This window comes from Hippocampus guttulatus, chromosome 4 (assembly GCF_054856545.1).
Source record: "Hippocampus guttulatus isolate MCC_2025c chromosome 4, RoL_Hgut_1.0, whole genome shotgun sequence".
Lineage (NCBI taxonomy): Eukaryota > Metazoa > Chordata > Actinopteri > Syngnathiformes > Syngnathidae > Hippocampus > Hippocampus guttulatus.
Genome location: NC_141264.1, coordinates 22,416,315 through 22,437,025, shown reverse-complemented (window position 1 = coordinate 22,437,025; position 20,711 = coordinate 22,416,315). Strand labels below are relative to the sequence as shown.

General features: G+C 43.4%; 1 protein-coding gene across 1 annotated transcript; it reads right to left on the bottom strand.

Moving 5' to 3' along the window:
* Positions 1-726: 726 nt before the first annotated feature.
* Positions 727-20,704, bottom strand: tmtc3 (transmembrane O-mannosyltransferase targeting cadherins 3). The gene is made up of 14 exons (XM_086109788.1): positions 20,572-20,704; positions 19,382-19,595; positions 18,874-19,092; positions 16,491-16,590; positions 15,685-15,800; positions 14,900-15,072; positions 12,613-12,865; positions 11,313-11,461; positions 9,923-10,043; positions 9,731-9,842; positions 8,566-8,669; positions 8,324-8,493; positions 7,621-7,847; positions 727-4,623 (listed from the first exon to the last, which is right to left on the bottom strand). The coding sequence occupies exons 2-14, from the start codon at positions 19,568-19,570 to the stop codon at positions 3,845-3,847; spliced, it is 2,712 nt and encodes a 903-aa protein (XP_085965914.1). The 5' UTR covers positions 19,571-19,595; positions 20,572-20,704; the 3' UTR covers positions 727-3,844.
* Positions 20,705-20,711: the final 7 nt, after the last annotated feature.

Below are 20,711 nucleotides of genomic sequence, written 5' to 3'. Positions count from 1 at the left end.
CAGGTAAAAGTTTCAGAATGGATTACTTGTCATCTCCTGTGTAAAAATATGTGTGGACATGATGGAGATGTGACGAACAGATGAAAAAGATGCACAGCAGCTGGACAAAAGTGGAAGGAGAAAAAAAAAAATGAAAGGACCGTGCCAGTCGGCACTCGTCGTGGTTTTGCTGGAGGCCAGGTGTTAAATCACTCCACACTTGAGGCGCAGAAACTTGGGAGTGGGAGGTCACGGTGGTAGCAAATGCATGTGATTAACAGGCCAAAAAGACAAGAAACACACCCACTGACATTCAGACCTTCACCAAAGACGAGATGCATTAAAATATCAAAGAGGATGTTGAAAATTCGGGTTTTGAGCGTAGTTTAGATTTCAAGTTAGGGGTTTACGCGAGTGTTGCCATTACAAGTGAGGGTCATGTTTCAAATTAAGGCTCAAGTGTGCATTGGGGATTAAGGTTGGCTTTTCAAGCATCAGTGTTTTCAACAAGGCGAAAGGTTTCAAGCCAGGGTTAGGGTTTCAATTTAAGGTTTCATCCAAGGGAAAGGTTTCAAATTGAGGGTTTAGGGGTTACGGTTTTAAATGAGAGACATTAGGGGTCATGAAACCCAAATGTCTCCTGCATACAACAAAAACAAAGGAAGTGACTTTACAATATTTATGGAGGGGACCGTAGCCGTCTACTGTTACTGATGTTTAATTTTGTCAACACAACAGGAGCCGTCAAGTTGTCGCCTCATTTTATTTAACCGCCACCAACAGAATTGAATCTCAGCAAAAAATACCTGAAATAAAAATCTGTCACACGGCAGGCATAAAGTAATTACAATCAAAACGTACCGACAGTGATTGTACACAACTTATAGTGGTGGGAAAAATGTAACTATAGTCACAGTTTGCATACAAAAACAATAATAAATAATATACAATCTTTAAACACTTTCGGGGCTGCAAATTAACCAACAGTGTCGCATACAGAAAGTATTGCACGGTGAGGTGGGGAGTTGGAGAGGGAGGGGGGGGGGCTGACGTGGCCGTCAAATTAGCGTTAGCTTAGCACGGGCAGCAACAATAGCGGTAATGGCAAAGACGGGAACGCAGGAAACGCGGCGGGAGATCAATACAGATTAGCGGGCGGTGATGAGGCGGAGGATGTTTTGCTCCATTTCGGGGGTGGGGGGGGGGCCGCCTTCATCGCCATCATCATTGTGGTCACTTCCTGTAATTGTGCTCCTACTTAGTGTGTGTGTGTTGTGTGAGTAAATGGGTCACATGGTGAGAAAACAACATCTAGTGTTTATCGACCAACTTGTTTTTTCTAGACCAGCTAAGCTGATACCTCAATGTTCTCGTAAGGAGCAGTTTGAGAAGCAGGTTACACTAAGCAACATGAAATTTGGTCGGAACACGCCTGTCATGAGACCCACAGAAAAGTGTCAAAGGAATGCTCCAAATGAAAGGAAAATGGTATTCAAGCAGCTTTTTGTTTTCAAGTTGTCCTCTCCCATTTCTAGTGGTCCTTGACAATTTGGTCTGCTCGCTTATCAAATTGGAAGCACATATGCTCGACATGGCTAAATGCTAAAATGTAAAGACTGATTGTTGCATGTGGGTGGAGCCTGGCGGCAAAGTTTTACGATTTGAAAGCTGGTTCGGTAGGACATCTCAGATGGTTTTCAAATTTTTAGCCCGCAAAGCTAATTCGACCTAGCCTCGTGGAATTCGGCATATCATGAGCAGAAACAGAATTTTGCAAAGGCCTTGCCCCAAAAGGAAATGGAAGCCTACCAGGGGTCCTTGAAAAAAAAAAAAATTTAAAACGACTCCGAAAGAGTTTGTCTGATTGTTGCCAAAATTGAAGCACACTTGAACCATATGTGATGCAAAGTTGATAAAGCCTTGTTTCATCATCATTTCAGTGGCGCACTGCAGAATTTGGGGAAAATTCCACTTCCGAAGCTCCTCGCTCATCAAACATGAAATTGGGTATCCAATGCAAAATTGTTATGTGAGCTAAAATTGTTATGTGGGTAGTAAAGTTTAATGCCGTGCCATAAAACAGAAAACAGAGGCAATAAAGTCTGCGGCAACACTTTGCGTGATAAATTTCCCACACTGAAGATTTAAAGGTGGCACTTATTTGTGGCCGGAAATACAAGGTGCACTTGGGCTTTATTGGTGCTGTGTCCACATTTCTGCACATCGTGGCCCCCGAAAATATGTAAAAGCCTCAATTTCTATTTCCCCTTGATGGCGTCCAAGTTTCTCTTTTTGGCGCAAGTAGAAATAAGCCCCTCTATTTGCAGTACGCTATTCACAAATGGACCTATTACCCCCCACCCCCACCCCTGTGGAACCTATCCTTTGCCAATTGCAGGAAACTCACCTTTTTGTGCTTTTGATGCTCTAAGATGACAAAATGGCCGCCAAGCCCGGGTTGATAGGAAAGTAGTACTTGGTGTAAAGTTAGTCTGTTCATGTGAGGGAGGAGCTAAGTTTAGCCTGGGTCGACAGTGGAAGTCACGGGTCTTCATTGCCTGTGCGTGTACATGTCTGGCGTGATTTTGAATCATTTAAGAGTAATATGAGATGAGAACAAGAGTTTGAAATAGTATTAACGTGTTGTGAGATTATAGCGGGTGGTATAGTGATGGTTAAAACAATTAGTACGGGAAATGATAAGCATTTGGGGGCCTCGGTTACAAGTTTTTAGTTATTCGCAGTAAGGCTCAGTTCCTATACCCCGACGGGGTTGCACTGTGTCTAGAGAACAAAAGGTGAAGAATACAGGAGCAGAAGTATTATTAGTACAAACCTAAGTCCAATGAAGTTGGGAAGTTGTGTTGTATCAACAAACAAAAACAGAGCACAATGGTTTGCAAATCATGTTCAAGCTACGGTATATTTAATTGTATACCCTCCAAAGACAAGATGATCAACTTTGTTTTTGGCAAATAATCATTACCTTAGAATTTTATGGCTGCGACCCGCCCAGACTGTTGAACGGGGCTGTATTTTACGGTTCAAAATGAGCCATGCATTTTCAATGGGAGGCAGGTCTGGACTGCAGGCAGGTCACGCCCTGTACCCGCACTCTTATTAGGGAAGCCGCACCTTTGTAACACGTGCAGAAAGTGGTTTGGAATTGTCATGCTGAACTAAGCGGAGGCACCGACGAAAAAGTCATTGTTGCATGGCAGCTGTATGTACCTTTGATGCAGTGCCGCCTGAGGGAATCAGTGTTGGTTTTCGGCCTTACGGCTGACATGCAATTTCTTCCTTCAGATTCTCTAAAACTTTTGATTGGCCGTATAACCCCCCAAATTCCTTGCAACTGTACATTGAGAAATATTGTCCTCAAACTTTTGAAACTATTTTCTCAGGCAATCGGTCACAAAGAGGCGAACCTTGCCCCATCTTTGCTCGTGAAGAACGGAGCAAGCAGTTCATGGAAGCTCCTTTGATACCCAATCATGGCCACCGCCTGTTCCCAATGAGCGTATTCACCTGTCGGATGTTCCAAGCAGGTGTTTGATGAGCATTCCTCAACTTTCTCAGTCTTTTTTGCCACCTGTGCCAGCTTTTTTTGGAAGGTGTTGCAGCCACCCAATTCTAAGTTAATGATTGTTTGAGAAAAACACCAACGTTTATCTGCTTGAACATTAAATCTCTTGTCTTTGTAGTGTATTCAATTAAATATAGGTTGAACATTTGATTTGTCCTAACCTCATTGGAATTAATTGGCTTTGTCCAAAAAGAAAAAAAAAAGGTTTTGTGTAAAAATAGTCCCAGCTCTTTAAAAAAAAAAAAAAAAAAAGGGCAAGAAAAGAAGAGAAGATTGTGGTCAGTTGCCGCTTAAAATGAGCTCGATCTCCTCCAGCCTTTTCAAAGCGGCAGCACGCTTCTGCTCGATGTCGCTCGTCTGCTCGGCGGATTTGGCCGCAGTCCGTCTGTCGGGCTGGCCGGCATCCAGCTCTGATTGATCAGGTTCTGCGGAGGATTTCCTCGCATTCTTCTCGCCTCGGGGACTCCGCCTTTCCTCCTCCGCCGTTGTCGGCTTTTCCTCCTCCGCTAGGGGCTGCCCGGCCGCGCTCATAGCCGCCATCTTGCCCCTGACGATGTTCAGATGGCGCCGGACGTACTCCTCGTGGGGCGCCAGCGCCAGCGTCTCCTCCAGGCAACGCTCAGCCCGGGGCAGGTCGCGCTCCTCAAAGTAGACCACACAGAGGTTATGCTTGCCCTGCACGTTGCCCGGGTCCATCTGGAGAATGCGCTGGAAGCAGGCCTTGGCGCCAGCCGTGTCCTTCTTGTGGTTCATGAGGATGTCGCCTTTGAGGATTAGGCCCTTGATGTGCTCCGGATGGTGGTGCAGCAGTTCATCCAGCACGGGCAGCGCCTCCATCTCGCGGCGCGACTGCGAGTAGAGCAGCGCCAAGTTGAAGAGCGCTGAGCGGAAGCCCGATTGCAGCGCGATGGCCTTGTGCATCCAGCGCTCCGCCGCCACGTTTTCCTCGGCGTCCATGGCGAGCATGCCCAAGTTGAAGTAGCCATTTGCGTCATCCGGCTCCTCCTCCACGTAAGCCAGGAAGCGGCGGTTGGCCTCGGGCCAGAACTTGGCTTCACCTGATGAGCGGGTGGGTGGTGGGGGAGGACAAGAAGGCATTGGCCATAGTGTTAACTTCAGATGTTAACTTCCGAGTGACCCGACCTGAAAAGTTTGAGTTATGAGCTGTCGCTTGGTGGATATTGTGTTTTGTGCTGTGAGCACAAGCATCAAACACTCGTGCTCAAGTTAAGAGAAGGGGGGGGGGGGGGGGGGGGGGTTAGCCACAAGTGTTGTGAAGTGTCACAATCACATTTTAAGTTCAAAACTATATCTCCTTCAAGGCACCTCGATACTGAAACCATCCCCACAAAAAATAATTTAAAAAAAACATTTAAAAAAACAGTAAAACGCTATGGAATCATAGCTGGCAGCTAAATAAGTTCTTTTGTATTAATTTTGAAAATGAAAAGGATAGTAACGTGAATACTTTTTGATAAAATCATATTTGGAATATTTTCGAATACTGTAGAATAAAAGATGAACCTTTTTTACAGGCATATGAAAAAATTACGACACCCCTTTGAACAAACTGTTTGCCCAAGGCAAATCTTGTATTTATTTATTTATGGAAATAAAAGTGATTTAACTGTATTTAGACAAATTATATATACTGTATATATACAGGTATACTGTATATACAGTATATATATATATATATATATATATAAATTATCCCCCCCCCTCACCATCAACAAAAAATATAAACAAAAATGTGTATTTTAAAGCACTTGCAGACTGAGGGATTAGTATCTTTGACATTTGTGACTGCATATGAAATTGACCAAATTTGGCCATAGAAGGTTTGGGCTTGATAGCAGCGATGTGATTTCAATTTTTTCCATGTCAAACCAAATGTGTTTAGTTCACAGCAAAGAAAGTAATAATAATAATAATGATAAGAAGAAGAAGAACTAAATAAATAAAAACAAAAAAAAACCCACTATTGTGACATGATTTCTGAAAGGGAGTGTGTGTGTGTGTGTGTGTGTGTGTGTGTGTGCGTGTGTCTTTTCTTCCATAAGTTATGTCACCACTAGTTTGTACAAATAAAGGCTTCTCCTATCTGCAGTGGAGTAAATCATCAGCCCTCAGAAGCAGATCTGGCCAGAATGAGCGTGAGAAAGCCATTTGCAGTGAGCTACTAAAACGTGACGAGTATGCCAGCAACCTTACACTGAACTTTCATTTGTCATCCAACTTGTCATTCAAGGTAGCGAGCGCTAAACAATGCTAACAATAGGCCGGTTGACCGCGTTCCAGTTGTAGTTATGAGTGTTCTGACAAACATGCAAAGGAAAGGAACCCTTCCAGGAGGTGTTCAATTTATTTGGAGCATGCAAATGTTTCGGATGGACAAAATTAGCACTGTGGAGGAATGTCTTCTCCCTCCCTAGAGAAAAAAACACGAGCTGTCTTTCACAAAAAGTTTTTTTTTTTTTAAATAAGACATTCATAAAAAATAAAAATAAAATCCAAGAAAAAGTATTTTTGAGAAAACAAGTCAGTGCCATATTACAACGAATATGTTAAAGTATTTTTTAAGAAGAGAAAAGGGAAAAAATCCCCCAAAAAGGTAAGGAGATTAAACAAATATTTTTGCATTATAATTTTTGCTCTTTTTTTAACTAAAGAAACATGATTTTTTTTTTTGTTAATGTTTTGTTTTTGTCTTGGATAAAATTCTTTTCACAAGTGACTTTTCTAGTAAAGGAAGAGGTCAGTCTTACAAGGTCGCATCATTCCTTAAAAAGCATTTTTAGGAGAAAAGTAATTTTGTATGAAGTGTCTTTTTTTTCCTTGCTTTGTGAAAATCAAGTGGCATTTTCTTTGGAGACAACACCCAAGTCAACTTATGAGGAAAGTGTTAAATCATTGAGGGAAATAAATAAAATGTCTGAATGTGAGAGAATAAAGCCATCCTGTATTAATGTTCTGCCAGAGAGGGTAGATGCAGCTGTTTAAGTGACAGCTTTGACGGATGAGTGTGCAAACTGCAGGTGAGAGTGGCGGCGAGAAAAAAAAAAAATCAAGCCTTTCATCTTCATGACTCATCCCCCCTTTGTTGCAGCTGCTTGAATACAATTCAATAGTCATAATCCTTCCTTAGCCTGTGTAAGCCTACATTAGTCCGCCGCCGCTGTACAATGCAGTACAGTTTACAGAAAGCATTGCCATTCAAAGGGTTTCAAGAGCAATTAATGTTATTTTTATATTTTTTTATGCCTGTGTCAGTCAAACGAGAAAAGCCAAAGATCTGACGGTGCACCCAGAGTTCATTCCAGCTCGTTCCGCATTATTACTGTCAACGCCCTGATCGCCTTGACAGGCCACAGGTGGTGCCGCCTGCTGGTTTTTCTGGTATGTCAGCATGGTTTGGGGGGGAAAATACTTCTGATTGGCTGATTTCATGGAACATTTTGATGAGTTTAAATCCATCCCTATTTTTTTTTCTGCTGTATGGACCTTATCATATGGGCCTCTCGTGCTGTTATTAAAGGACTCCAGCAAAGTTCAGTTTAGTTATTTGTTTGTTTGAAGTTCCTGTCAGCAGCTGAATAGTCAGAAAAAATATGGATGGTTGCAGAAAAAAAAAAAAGTAATGTTGCAGGAACGTGTCTATTATAGTGTATGTGTGTGTGTGTGTGTGTGTGATATACATAGATAGATAGATACACACACAAACACAAAATTCATATCCTTACAAGATTAAAGATTGTTTTCAAGACACTTGTTAAAATAATCTTTAAATTGTAACTTGAATCTCATAATCTGTAACTTCGATCTCACGGGGTTTTTTTCTCTTACAAAATAAAACAGATAATGACTTTTCAAATTAAGATTATTTCCACGAGATTACATGACCACTAAGGAACCCAATGGAAATAAGGCTACATTCAAGACATCTACAGTAAACTGTTCTGTTGAACAAACTAAACTACAGTCAACTCAACTAGTAAAATCCATTGAAGCATAGGCATTGGTGTGGTGCCGGGAAATAAAAGAAAAGCTCTCACCTGACTCCTGCATGAGGAGAGCGGAATTGAAGAGCGCCAGCTTGTGGCGTGGGCTGAGTTGCAGCGCCTGCTCAAAGTTGCGCAGCGCCTCTGACGGCTCCTTCATCTCGATGTGCACAATGGCCAGGTTGTACCACAGGTCGGCGTTGGCTCGGTCCAGCTCCAGCGCGCGCAAGTATGCGTCGCGTGCCTCGGTCAGCTTGTTCATTTTCAACAGCAGCTCCCCTCTGCCGGCAAACGCAGCACACACATTTCATTCGCAACGACCAAAAAAAAAAAAAAAAAAAAACCCTGAATATTTTTTTTTCCTCTGAATGTTGAATTTGTCAAAAAGAAAAAAAGGCATTATTTTTCAATCTTACATGAATAAAGTTATATATGTCTAAGTTTTTTTTTTTTTTTTAAGAAAGTCTTTTTTCGGGCAATTGCTTTCTGGAGGAAATGAGGTCGTTTTAACTTTAGCAGAACGTCCTGTTCCGAGAGAGAAAAAAATGAACAAGAACTAAGACAAACATTTCCAAGAACTTGTTGACATCTTTTTTAAGGGGAAGAAAAACATTTGGGGTGAACTTCAAATAAAGAAAGACAAATCTACACCTCCATCAAACAGACACCACCAACTGTTTAACGTAGTTTTGTTCCATAACAACATTTGAGCAGAAGAAATTGGAGCCCCCCCCCCCCTCCATCTGCAAAGACTTGCCTGCTTATGTACGCTTGCTTGAAGTCAGGCCTCATACTGATGGCCTGTCGATAAAGCTGGTCGGCTTCCTCCAGCCGGGACTCGTTTGCGCGAATCAGATTGGCCAAGTTAATGTAGACGTTGAGATGGTTGGGGGCCACGCGCGTAGCATACTTCTTACCGGGAATAATCTACTGAGACAATCACAGTCAAAGTTTCAGTCAAGTCACGTGACGAGCGAGGCTTACCCTCAGCTCGCTTACCTGCGGCATGAGGGACTTGGCAACTAAATAGGCATCTTCAGCCTCTTTGGCCTTGTTCAAGTTCTTGTAGGTTCTCCCGACGTTCATGTGGGCGCCAATGTCATCTGGGATGGTCGGGATAAATTCACAAAAAGTTGGATTCGCAAGGATCGAAATCAGACTTCTTTCCAAATGTGAATACAAATCTGACACTGTAGATGAGCCTCCCAATGCGAGTGCAGGAGAAACACACAGATGGGTTCAAAATACACAAATTGCTCACGTGTGCACACTGGTGGCTGCTCATGCAGCAATGAAAACAAACAAACAAATAAATGAATTAATAAACGGTACAAAATTGGGCGTTTGCATATTCTACCCGTGCCTGCGTGGCTTTTCTTCGGGTACTCCGGTTTCCTCCCACATTCCAAAAACATGCATGGTAGGTTGTGGTACACAGTCAAATTGCCCTTGGTGTGACTGTGGGTGGGTGGGGGGGGATCGGTCCCAAGGACTTATGATGAAAACTGAAGAGGAAGTCAGTCAATTGTTTTGGTTTGATGCAGCCCTTTTGAGCGAATTAACTCATTAATGGCCAGGCAGGAGGCCGAGGGGAAGACCAAATAGGTTCATGTCAGCTCTGAAGGTGAGGTTTATGGATGTCGTGAAAGAGGACATGAAGGTAGCTGGTGTGAGAGAAGAGCATGCACAAAACAGGGTTAGATGGAGGCAACTGATTCGCTGTGGCGACCCCTGCAGGGAAAAGCCGAAAGGAAAAGAAGAAGAAGAAGAAGAAGAATGGCCAAAAGTTTCACCCATCAACACAATATTGGGTGAACATGTCTATCATAACAGGAGATGGAAATATTTCAAGGACTTGTGCCTGAAACAGGAAGTGGGCTATTTTTGTTTGAAGCTGCTAATCGTGGCGAATTCAAGGGACGTGAAATAAATGCACCCAATTGGAGACAAGTACCTTACACAGACAAATACTGATGTTTTTTTTTTTAATCCTTGGGCCTGAAACAGGAGGTCGGCTATTTTTGTTTGCAGCTGCTAATCGTGGCGAATTCAAGTGACGTGAAATAAATTGACCCAATTGGAGACAAGTACCTTACACAGACGAATACTGATGTTTTTTTGTTTTAATTTAATCCCTACTTGTGTCAAAACAGACAAGACTTACCAGGCTGCACGGAGGTGGCCTGCAGAAAATAGCGCAGCGCTCTGGCGTAATCGTTCTGGTTCTCCAGCGCGTGGCCAACATTGTTCCACAGCTTGGCGTTGTTCTTATTTACCTGCGAAAACCGCCGCCCCAAAAAATAAAACACTTTGTTCAATCAAGAAGCGAGGCGGCATTGTCGCCCTCCCTCCTCACCTTCAGAGCTGACATGAACAAAGTATATTCCGACTCCCAGTCCCAGTTCCTGTTGAAGGTCTTGACCGCGTGCGTTGTCAGCAGCACGCCGATCATCAGCCAGGAAATTTTCTTCAGGTACCTTCATAATAAGGGAAGAAATTTCATCTGTGCTGTATGTTACACATACAGTACATTTGACAATAAAGTTGATCCAATCCAATAATAAGGAAAATAAGTCGTGATCAATGAAGGGAAGCTTCCCTTCTACTCAAGGTATAAATGACGTTACCAACAGGCATGTTTTTCGAATGTGGGGAAGAAGCCAGAATACCCGTACAAAAGCCACATAAGCACCAGGAGGAGCCGGAGCCAAGATTCGAACCAAAAGCGTACAACTGTGTATTCTGTGCGACCTCTCAGTTAGTTTCCCAAAGGGATGGATATACAGTATATATCCATCCATTTTCCGAACCGCTTAATCCTCACTAGGGTCGCGGGGGGTGCTGGAGCCTATCCCAGCTGTCTTCGGGCAGTAGGCGGGGGAACACCCTGAACCAGTTGCCAGCCAATCGCAGGGCACACAGAGACGAACAACCATCCACGCTCACATTCACACCTAGGGACAATTTTAGAGAGTTCAATCAGCCTGACATGCATGTTTTTGGAATGTGGGAGGAAACCGGAGTACCCGGAGAAAACCCACGCAGGCCCGGGGAGAACATGCAAACTCCACACAGGGAGGCCGGAGCTGGAATTGAACCCGGTACCTCTGCACTGTGAAGTCGACGTGCTAACCACTGGACTACCGGGCCGCCCCTACAGTATATATATATTTTAAAAAGCTTTTATATATTTTTTTTCTTTCATGGAAATGTTCCACGCACAAGAGAAAACTACTATCTGGAATACAGTCGGTCCGCTTTCCAAACCAGATCAGGCAATTTGAGGTTTCCTCGCCACGGCTCTTGCTCCCTTCATTCCAGACAACAAGAGGACTGAAATGATGGAATGCACTTCAAATTAGGGGAAAAAAAGTTAAATATGGTCAGCTCAATGTCTTCCTTTCAAGTCATTTGATCTCGTCCGCCACGCTCCACATGTGCTAGAAGCTCACATGCTCTGTATGACCTTTCCGAATATAGATATGGATTATACAGCGCCATGAAAAAGTGTTTGTCCTGTTTTGTTCTCTATTTACAGGGAAGAGTCCCAGAGGATCTTTTCGGACGGCCTGTCACCATTGGATGAACTCATTAATCGTTGCGAAGATTGAAGGAACTTGTAAAGGAGCATGACTTTTTTGGGGGGGGGGTTAAAAAAAAATAAAAAAATTAAAAAAAAGCCCCTTCAAAGCAAAATGACTGATAGCCTTCATGTCGCAACTTCATGCAGCGTCTCCTCTGCTCACCCTTTGTGCAAAACGACCTTGAATCCGTGCGCTACCAGCACGCAGAAACCCATGCTGGGGACATACAGGACCCTCTCGGCCACGACAAACCCCACCGGGAAGAAAAGGTTGGATGCAGGAATGAAGGGCAGGACGATCAGAGACAATGCCTGGAAGGAGATGGGAGAGGATGTCAGGAAAAAAAAGGGCGCTTCGTTCAATGAGGCACGTTATCCATGCCAGCTGCTGTATTTTGACGTTCCATCTCTTGATTGAAACACGATGCAACATTTCCAAAATAAGCGCTTTGTGCATCTGAGTCCCCACTAAAGGTTGTGTTTTGCTTTTATTTGCGGTCTGTAAAAATGTTCCGGCTTGTTGCGTAACACAAGTTTGATTTCATTTCAGCGTGCCGGCAAAAAAATAACCCATAAGGCCACATTTATGTAACCAGCTAAGGTGAAACACGAGGGCTCGACTGCGGATGCGGGAGAAATGTTTTTGGGATGCGTCAATGTGATGATGTTGAGAGGACAGGAGCATAAAAGACACGTTAAAGGGATTGTCACCAAGAAATAAGGTTAACAGAGTACAACTACTAAAACATTTCGCTGCTCCGAGGGCACACAGAACAAACATGATGCTGCACGCAGATGAGCACAACTGGAACTCCAGCTGTTGCTAAAGAATGTGTTTGCGCTTCATGCAAATCATCTTTAAAATTAAACTTGGCAGAGGAAGTCGCGGAACAAAAACATGGACGTACACAACATTGTCAAGTGACCACTAGTCTAAAGAGAGAATAAACAAATTTTAATCAGATGGCTTTGTTTCCCTAAATGTATTTTTGACGCCGATTTCAAACATGTCATTACTTTTTCCAGGTCTTTGAGATATTTTCATTTTTTTGTTTTTACATCTGACCTATGAAAGTGATACGGATTTTACCATGAGTTGTAATACAGGAAAAAAAAAACCTCCACCTGTTGCTGAAATCATAAATATTACGATATGACATTTTATTATCCTAATATTTTTATGAAAACCTACCATGCTCGAGAAAAAATGAGGGCAGATTCAGTGGAAAGAAATGAATTGACAAAATAGTCATCATGATGAAGCTGACTCCACATGACGTCAGATCAACGTTTGAAACAAATCTGGGTGCAACTAATAAGTCACATAGCGACCTGAAACATAAACTTGGATACAGACAACGTTGTGGAGCGACCGCTCGGCAGTCTACGAGAACAAATTAAAAACAAAATAAACAGACAACCCCCCCCCACACACACACACAATTCCCATGAATTCGCCTCACCATGACGACCGTCTTAGCAGAGCTGCGTGAGCAGGTGATGCTGCGATACGCCAGCAGGCCCAGGAGGACGTAGAAGAGCAGCGTGGCCAGGTTGCGCTGGTCCAGCGCAGACTCCACCAAGGGAATGGTGCCCATGGTCCAGTCGCAGCACAACTCGGACGGGTTGAGCAACAACCACGCGTTGACGGGCAGCAGGTAGTTGAAGGTCAGCTGGCGGGTTGGCGTCGGACTGACGGCTGCCGGGTTGTCAAATCTGAAAAAGATGCGCGCGTTGTGAGCCCGTTTCAGACAGAGATCCTGAAAACTATCGTGCATCAGAAGACACCCGTGTGAATTTGACACACAACGCAGCAAAGCAGACAATTGAAACATCTTTGTTCATCTTTCACTCCGTGATGCGACATCCCGCAACTAATACTGGCTTAAGTCTTCTCTTTAAAAATAGACATCCAAAATTTTAACACATTAACTCATTCAGTACCAGCCAATTCTAGACCAAGTCTGAAAAGACGTTTAAAAACGTCTTTGGGAGTGAATGAGTTAAAAAAAAAAATCTCACTTTTATCCCATTGTGACAGAGAGTCCAGCGAAGTCAAAACCTTTTTGGATGCTTTCACGCGGCGACACGAGACCTTTGCAATCTCACGCTACCTCAAGGCTTTTAAATTCAGAAATACCGCAAAATGTGCGCAGTCGGGCCAAGAGGGCTGTTTATCTGCATTTGACAAGCAGTCATTTTAGGGTCTTGCTGCCAATGTTAAAGCACATAGACTGGAAAGATCGGCGTTTTCATTAGGTGCATGTGGGCAAAGCATGGCGGGCAAATTTGATGAATTCCCAGAAGACGGGAACCCACATGTGATTCTGCCAACCTCTAAGAACGTGTTATGGCGACTGCTGCGTTTATCCTAATCCTGCCCTCTTAACTCATATTCCTGTGTTATGGCTCGTACGGCTTATCCCGGGAATTCTAGCCCCCCCGAGAAGCCAAAAACAAGTTTGAGGATTATAGGCTTAGCACTTGTGGAACTAATTGTTGAGGAATTTTATCTGTGAGATGGCCGGTTCGATGGCTGGCAAAGGAGCAGACAAACCTTTGACTCATCAACAAGATAGGACAGACGAGGAGGCTCCGGAACATGAGGGATGACATTTAAGACGATTACAAAGAAGCACTTCCCAAAGTTGTTGCTGTGGTACGTGCCGTGTCTTCGTTGCAGAATGAAGAGTCGTGGGGAGCCCTTCCTTCTTTCATCCGCATACCGAACAACGTGAGGGAGCGGAACAATTTGCACACAAATTACAGTCTGCAACTTACACTCCCCCACCTGTTGATTCCTTTGCACATATACCAACTCACTGTAGTCGAAGAACGGCGGCCAGCGATGTTCTTATTCGATTTATTATATATATATTTTTAAATATCTATCTGCCAAGGTCACTCACAGGGGCATGTCACAATAACGGTCTTGAGAACAACATAACTATCATGATAAACAATAGCGATGTTTTTTTTATGCTACTGCTGTTGTAATAGAGCATCATAAATGGGATGTTATCCTTTTTTTAAAGAGTAAATAACTTAATTCTCAAGAACATTGGCATTGAAATGGAGAACAACAGAAATATCTTAGATCAATTAAAAAAATATGGAAGTATAACAGACCCAGGCTCTATTTACAAAAATTGACCATGCGCCATTGTCAAAGACTGGGAAGCATTTTAAAACGGTACACACGAGCTATGATAGTGACATTTCTGCACTTCACACGCTACAAAAGTGCATCCCTGCCTCCCTGTGTTAGGTCTCCCATAAAGCAGGCAGATTTTCGTTTCATAACTCAGCCTTATCTTGTATTGTATCCAGCTTATTTTTCAGTTTTGTCCATGTTAGGGTCCGTTATGGCTGTTGGTCATCATGGCATGCGTATGTGTGCATGTGTATATGCGTGCGGACGTGTTGGCGCGCACGTGCGGCAATGGGTCGATTGCAGGTTGGCTGCTTGAAAAGTCGCTCTTGGGTCAAAAAAAGGTCGGGCACCTCTGACTTACAACACAGATAACATCCCATTTAATAACGTGGAGACCAGCGGCTATTAGTCCGAAGCAGCTAATGTATTCGTTTTTTAGGGCTAAATTTAGTTGCGGCTTTTAATCATGTGTGGTTTATAGTCAGGAAATTACAGTGCTTGGGCTCACAAATTGGTGCCAGTCTGGAGTCCTGTAATGTGAAATATGCCTTGGCTCCAAAAAGAATGCAAAACATCGAGTTTAGAGTGCAGCTTACCTGGTGAAGACGGGTAACTGCGACTGGATGACCTGGACACGCACTATGACGAGCAGCAGCGTGCTGATGACCAGCACGATGAGCTTCAGCAACATCTGGAGGACGGCATACGGGAAGGCGCCCTTTCCCCGTAAAGCCTGCCTCAGCGTGTCCAGCAGCACCGGTAAGGTGAACTGGGAGAGCAGAGTTCATTTTGAGTTTATAAAAATGGCTTTGTTGCACCCGCTACACATTTTCAAAACAAATCGGCCCTGGCTGAACATTTTGTCATGATCTGCCAAAAGGTGGAGGAACATGTCACAGCCCAAGACCTACAAAAATGTCTCTGGAGACCTCCACTAAACTCAAAAGGAAGTCGGCCATTTTTAATTTCCTTTCAAATTTTGCCTCATTTTTGGCCTTGAATAGAAGTTCTATTTGATCAAAATAGCTTTTAATCCAATTGCAATTCTAATGTAACAGATTCCCAACGAGCCGGTACCCCAATGTTGCCAGTGCTGCGAGAGCCCTTTAAATCCAGTAATTGAATTTCATTTTTTTTTTTTAAAAGTACTTTAAAATGTCAATAAATAAATACTAATACCATAAAAATCTATTAAGTCAATAAATATGCAACAGATAAAATGCTCCAATTCATTTTTTTTTTAAGTTGGACAGTTAGTTTACAAAAAAAAAATCCAAAATACGAATAACATTTCAATTTCAGTAATAAAAATCTACTTAATGGCTTTTACACACAAAATCCATCTCCATCACACTTGATTGATGGTCGACGGTTCCCTCACCCCTTGCGCCACAAACACCTCGTACACGCAGCAGATGCCGACGACGGTGATTCCCTGCTCTTTGCACAGTGTCGCTGCCGCCACCAGCGCGACGGTCAGAGCGATGGGAGCCCACACTAAACGCCAAGAATACACAACAAGGTTGGAAGGAAGTGAGCACTGAGCAAAGACGTAGACCACTGTAATAGGCGCCGACTGGCCAGCTGCCACGGGTGCTGTCCAAGTCCGTGGTTTGGGTCTAAGAATGATAAACTTCTGATCTGGGATTTTTTATTTTTGATTTCTATAATGTAGTAAGATTATTACCGGTAGATAAACGCACCAAATTAACTGATAATAGCTGAGATACAGTAGACATAATCTGCCTGTTAAGACATTGCAGCTTCTGGGCCTTTACGATTCACATAACTTTCTAACAACAGTTGCATTTTATGAAACCAGTTGTCTCAGCTTTGAATTTAAAATAAATAAGTGGCTTTGTTGGAGGGACGGTTTCATGTTTTTCCGATTGCTTTCAATGGGGGGAATTGATTTGACATTCTCCTAAATTGAGCTATGACCTTGGTCACAGAACAAATGAATCTCCTCGGACAATGTACCACAGAATTTAACAGTGGTAAGCGTCACACTCATGTAAAAGCGTGTCAACTGCTGTATGCTATATCCTTTTAAGAATTGTTTTTTAAAAAAAACATGAAAACCTCTCACCCTTTGAAGATCCCCCATGACAGATGTGTCATAACGCGGGAACAGAATGAAAAAAAAAAAAAGGAAAGAAAAAAACGGGAGGAAAAAAAGAACCTCACCTATGGCGTGGTCTGCGGCAGTCGATTTGGTGTAGGCCAAGAAAGCAGCTAGGAGGAAGATTGACGACAGGAGTTCAGCTCTGCCAACCACACCGGTCACCTGGTTGGAGTGGATGGGTTAAAAAAAAAAAAACCATTAAAAATTAAACATGACCACACATGAAATAAAAATCACAAGTAGCAAAAATGAGTCATTAATTTTTGTGTTGGTACAGTGACAACATTCTGTAGAACTATTTTCCTAAAGTAAGTTAGCCTGCGGGGGCAGACCAGCCCCAACCAGGTTTGGAAGGCCCATCCAAAACGGATGCCAAAACAGTGGATGTAAGAAGCCTTAATTAAACATTTGGAAAAGGACCATCCATCATGAGGGAGGAGTGAGTCTCAGATAAGACTTCACACACGTGCATTGCGGCTTTCTGCAATTCTCCTTCACACAGGGAACTTCCCACCTTTTCCAACCATTCTACATCTGTACCGCTCCAACAGAAAAGAGACACGGGAAAACGGTTGAAAATGATCATGCTTTTTTACACAAAACGTGGCGGGAGGACTGAGTGCCGAGTGTCAAACTTTACGGCTAATTTCCCGGCTATTTCCTTTCACAGGAGCAAGCCATGTTGCCTTTGTCCCCTTGTTCCATGCCTTGTACCTTTCACGGAGGCAAAGCCGTGTGTTAACAAGATGACTTGGGCTGGCAGTTTGAAAGGATGGGCTTCAAAGCTGCCTGTTTGAGCAAACACAAGTTGGCTGTTGAAAATTAAAAAAACAGAACGTAATAGAAAAGGAATGCTTCACTTCGGGAGGTAGACTGGGGGGGGGGGGGGGGGGGATCCTCACATGAAATATGATGATGTGAAATATGAAAACGGCTCTTCAGGGCTGCTTCATGAGGCGCCATGTGCACACATCAAAGCCTCCGGGGTGAGTCATAAGACACCTCTTGTTAAGGGTGAAGCAAGCACACACGAAAAACAAATATGAGGGACACCCTGTCTGACAACAAGGTGGCACATTTGCACAAACTTTTAGTGCCCTCATGTGGACGTAACAATGTGCAGAAGGGGACACGTGACATGGAAAATGACAAAGATTCCATGCTTTTTAGGTAGTGGAAATGGTCCTAAAAGGCCTGGGGGGAAATGTGTTCTTGGATAGACATTTTGTGACTTCATACTTGGTTTCAATCCATTTTCTCTCCTAAAAATGGCAAGATTCAAAGCAAGTTTTCCCTTTTGTTTGGTCAACAAGCTTTTCAAAACAGAGCTACGTGTCTTGAGGATTGATCAATGCAACACTTGAAATGTGTTCAAATTACCTTGAGCGATATATATTTAATAGTCAATGAAATTTAGCAATGAAAAGGCACTGGACACGTTCATGATTTTTCATATTTGATAGCAAGGTCAGAAACAGATCAAAATCCATATGCAACCCTTTGCTTCTGTACATTTTTCATTTTGTCATGTCGATTTTTCCGACTTGGATTCAATTGTCATTTGGTCTGCCGTGTTGAAATTTGAGCCTTATGTTCAAACATTAAGGCAACAACATTACAGTCAAGGACAATGGACATCTAAATGAAAAATTTACCATTTAAGCACCTTGTGCGCAAATATTTGGCTCTCCAGAGTGCCTGCGCAACCATCAAGTGTGACCCCGCAGCAAGTTAGCCAGCCAACGGCTTTTGCGAAAGCTTGAACAACAGTGCAAGCAGACACAATCCATTCACAAATTGTGGCGTCAATCATCCGGCGCTGTCTCGCAGTCTTGGTACAACTGTGTTCGCCATTGCTCTCCCGCCGCTCGCAACTTCACTTTGGCTGTTTCTGTCCAATACCATGGCAACCAAGCACAACAATAAAAGGGGACATCGCGCGCCAAGTTGTGCGAATCGCTACGGTGCTGGCCCCACTTCTTCTCGACAGGGTGGTTCACCGGGATGTCGAAAAGAGTGGCACCTCATCCATGTTGATGTGGTTGGGCTGGTTTGCCGTTTGTCGGCAACTTTTTGTGAGGCGTCCTGTCCATTATGGAGAAATTTTAAGACTTTTAAGTGCATTTCATGGTCGTGAAAATACAGTAGGTCAGGTAAATTCAGGAATCATGAACCGCGACAAAGCGCGAGAGTGTACAATAACTAACATGATCACAGTGATATATGAAGCTTCATGAAGCAATTGGTGAGTTTAGACTCCTCTAGATGGGGCACTTGGTTTAAAAATGCTGTGGAAAGAAAACATTTCAATTGCAGTAACCTTTGCCTTGAAACCAAGAGCACCATCTAGAGTAAGACAAAATATCACAAGTGCTTCATGAAGCTTCGTTTTATCATTACTACATGACATCCATCGCTAAAACGGGAGCGCAGAGAACCACTCACCGCTTCTGTGTGGATGGGGTGCACGGCAAATAGCAGCGCCGCCACCAGGCCGGAGGTGCGGTCCAGGAAGAGGCGGCACACACGCAGGAAAAGCAGGCAGGTTGCGGCATGGAGAGCAACATTAAGCAGGTGGTAGGAGGCTGGGCTCAGCTCGCTCAGCAGATAGTTGAGGCGGAAGGTGAGCACCGTAAGCGGCCGGTAGGACTTGTGGCTACGTTCCTGGAATGGGAGTACGAAAGACGGGATTCATTTTTGTGTCATTTACATTTCAACAAATCAAAGTATCGCTTTGCAAAAACTGAGACTCAGGTGCCTTCATAGGCAGAGTACTTTTGTTTTAATTTACCTTCAGTTCGGGTTGGGTCATATAGGCTGAAAGACAATATCAGGGGTTTTTTTCTCACCAAAATCCAATTCCTGGTTTGAATTGATTTTCCCCTACTTTGCTTACAAAAAAAGCCACGGACAATGACATTTTCGGTGAGAGAACAGGTGGAAGCTGACGTACCTCTGCCATAGGCGTACCCCAAAAGTCATTGAGAAAGAGATTCTTCAATGGCGTGGTGGGCCGCAGGTCCTTGTTGTCGAGGATGGCCGAGACATCGTCAAACACGAAGCCGCACGACAGGCTGTTCCAGTAGCACGCCAACACCAGGCCAGTAAGCAGCAGCGCCTCTTTCCACGACACGACAGCCATTGCGCAGCGATGCCGTCATGGATCGCTGTGCAAAAAAAAAAAAAAAAGAGGTGATTTAGGATGGATGGTTAATCAATTTTAGCAATTATTTTGAGTTTAGTGTTCATTTTTCTGCAATGCAAACTTTTTTGTGGCTTGTAGACCACTGCTTGCACTTACAACATGGCTGCGAAAATAGGAACGAGCTTAAAAAAAACACACAATCAGTGTTGCAAACTTCGTGACCATGAGCAACTTTTCATTCCTGCTGAGGAACAAAAAAAAAAAAAAAAAAACAAGATGAATCATTTTAACATTGTTTTGTATATGAATAGAAAGCAGCCCTCAGGTAGCGACTGGTTGTGGCTCACTTGTTTTCTGGGTTTGGACGTTCGCAAGTTGAGTCATTTTCAGTCTCCTACAAGTGGCAAATTGGCCACTCAAGATGGATAAAAATGGGTGACTTTTTTTCTGCTTAACTCATATTCCAGGAACACAACATTTGGATTGTAGAGGAAGCCGAAAGTAGATGGAGAAACCCCAAGCCAGCACATGGATCCCAGAATCAAACCCAGAACATCAAAAATGTAGCAGCAGCCTCATCAATAATAAAGACAGCAAAAAAGAAGAGTGCACGTAGAATTTGGGCGCATCTTCCTCAAAATCAATATATTGTTAGGATAGCCAAGTTTTAAAACCACAATTTGAAGTTGTCAGTCATGTAATGCAACCGGAAACCTAACAGCTGACTTCAAACCCAAAAGCAGGGTGTAACTACCGCTATTGTGAGCCCCTTAGGACAGGTTTGGGTTTTAGAAGTCGCTTTTCCAACCAACCATATTTTCATGGCACATTCTATTTTGCTAATTTTTCACCAAAAGAAGTTTAATTTCAGCTCGCCACCAACAGCTCGAATGAGTTATAGTTTCGCAGCTAATAGTAGTTAGCCGCGAGGCACGAGAAGTAGCGAGCCGTGATCCTGTAAAGTTCAATCTAAAGTAGCAATTCGTGTCGACACGTACCGTGTTCTCGAGGATAGGGGTGCAGTGTAAAACGTGAAGGGAAACGACAAAAAAATTGCTGAATGGAAACAAACAACGACAAAAGTGGGTACACGATCCAGCAAGCAGTATTCAAGAAGTGCGCACGCGCCAGCAAGAAT

What these genes read in the sequence shown, in the direction of transcription:
- tmtc3 (XM_086109788.1), bottom strand. Translation starts at nt 19,570, where the DNA reads ATGGCTGTCGTGTCGTGGAAAGAGGCGCTGCTGCTTACTGGCCTGGTG. An exon ending in CCAAGTCCCTCATGCCGCAG is followed by an intron (nt 8,494 to 8,565) that starts GTAAGCGAGCTG and finishes TTGTCTCAGTAG; the next exon opens with ATTATTCCCGGTAAGAAGTA. An exon ending in TCTCCTCATGCAGGAGTCAG is followed by an intron (nt 4,624 to 7,620) that starts GTGAGAGCTTTT and finishes CCCGCTCATCAG; the next exon opens with GTGAAGCCAAGTTCTGGCCC.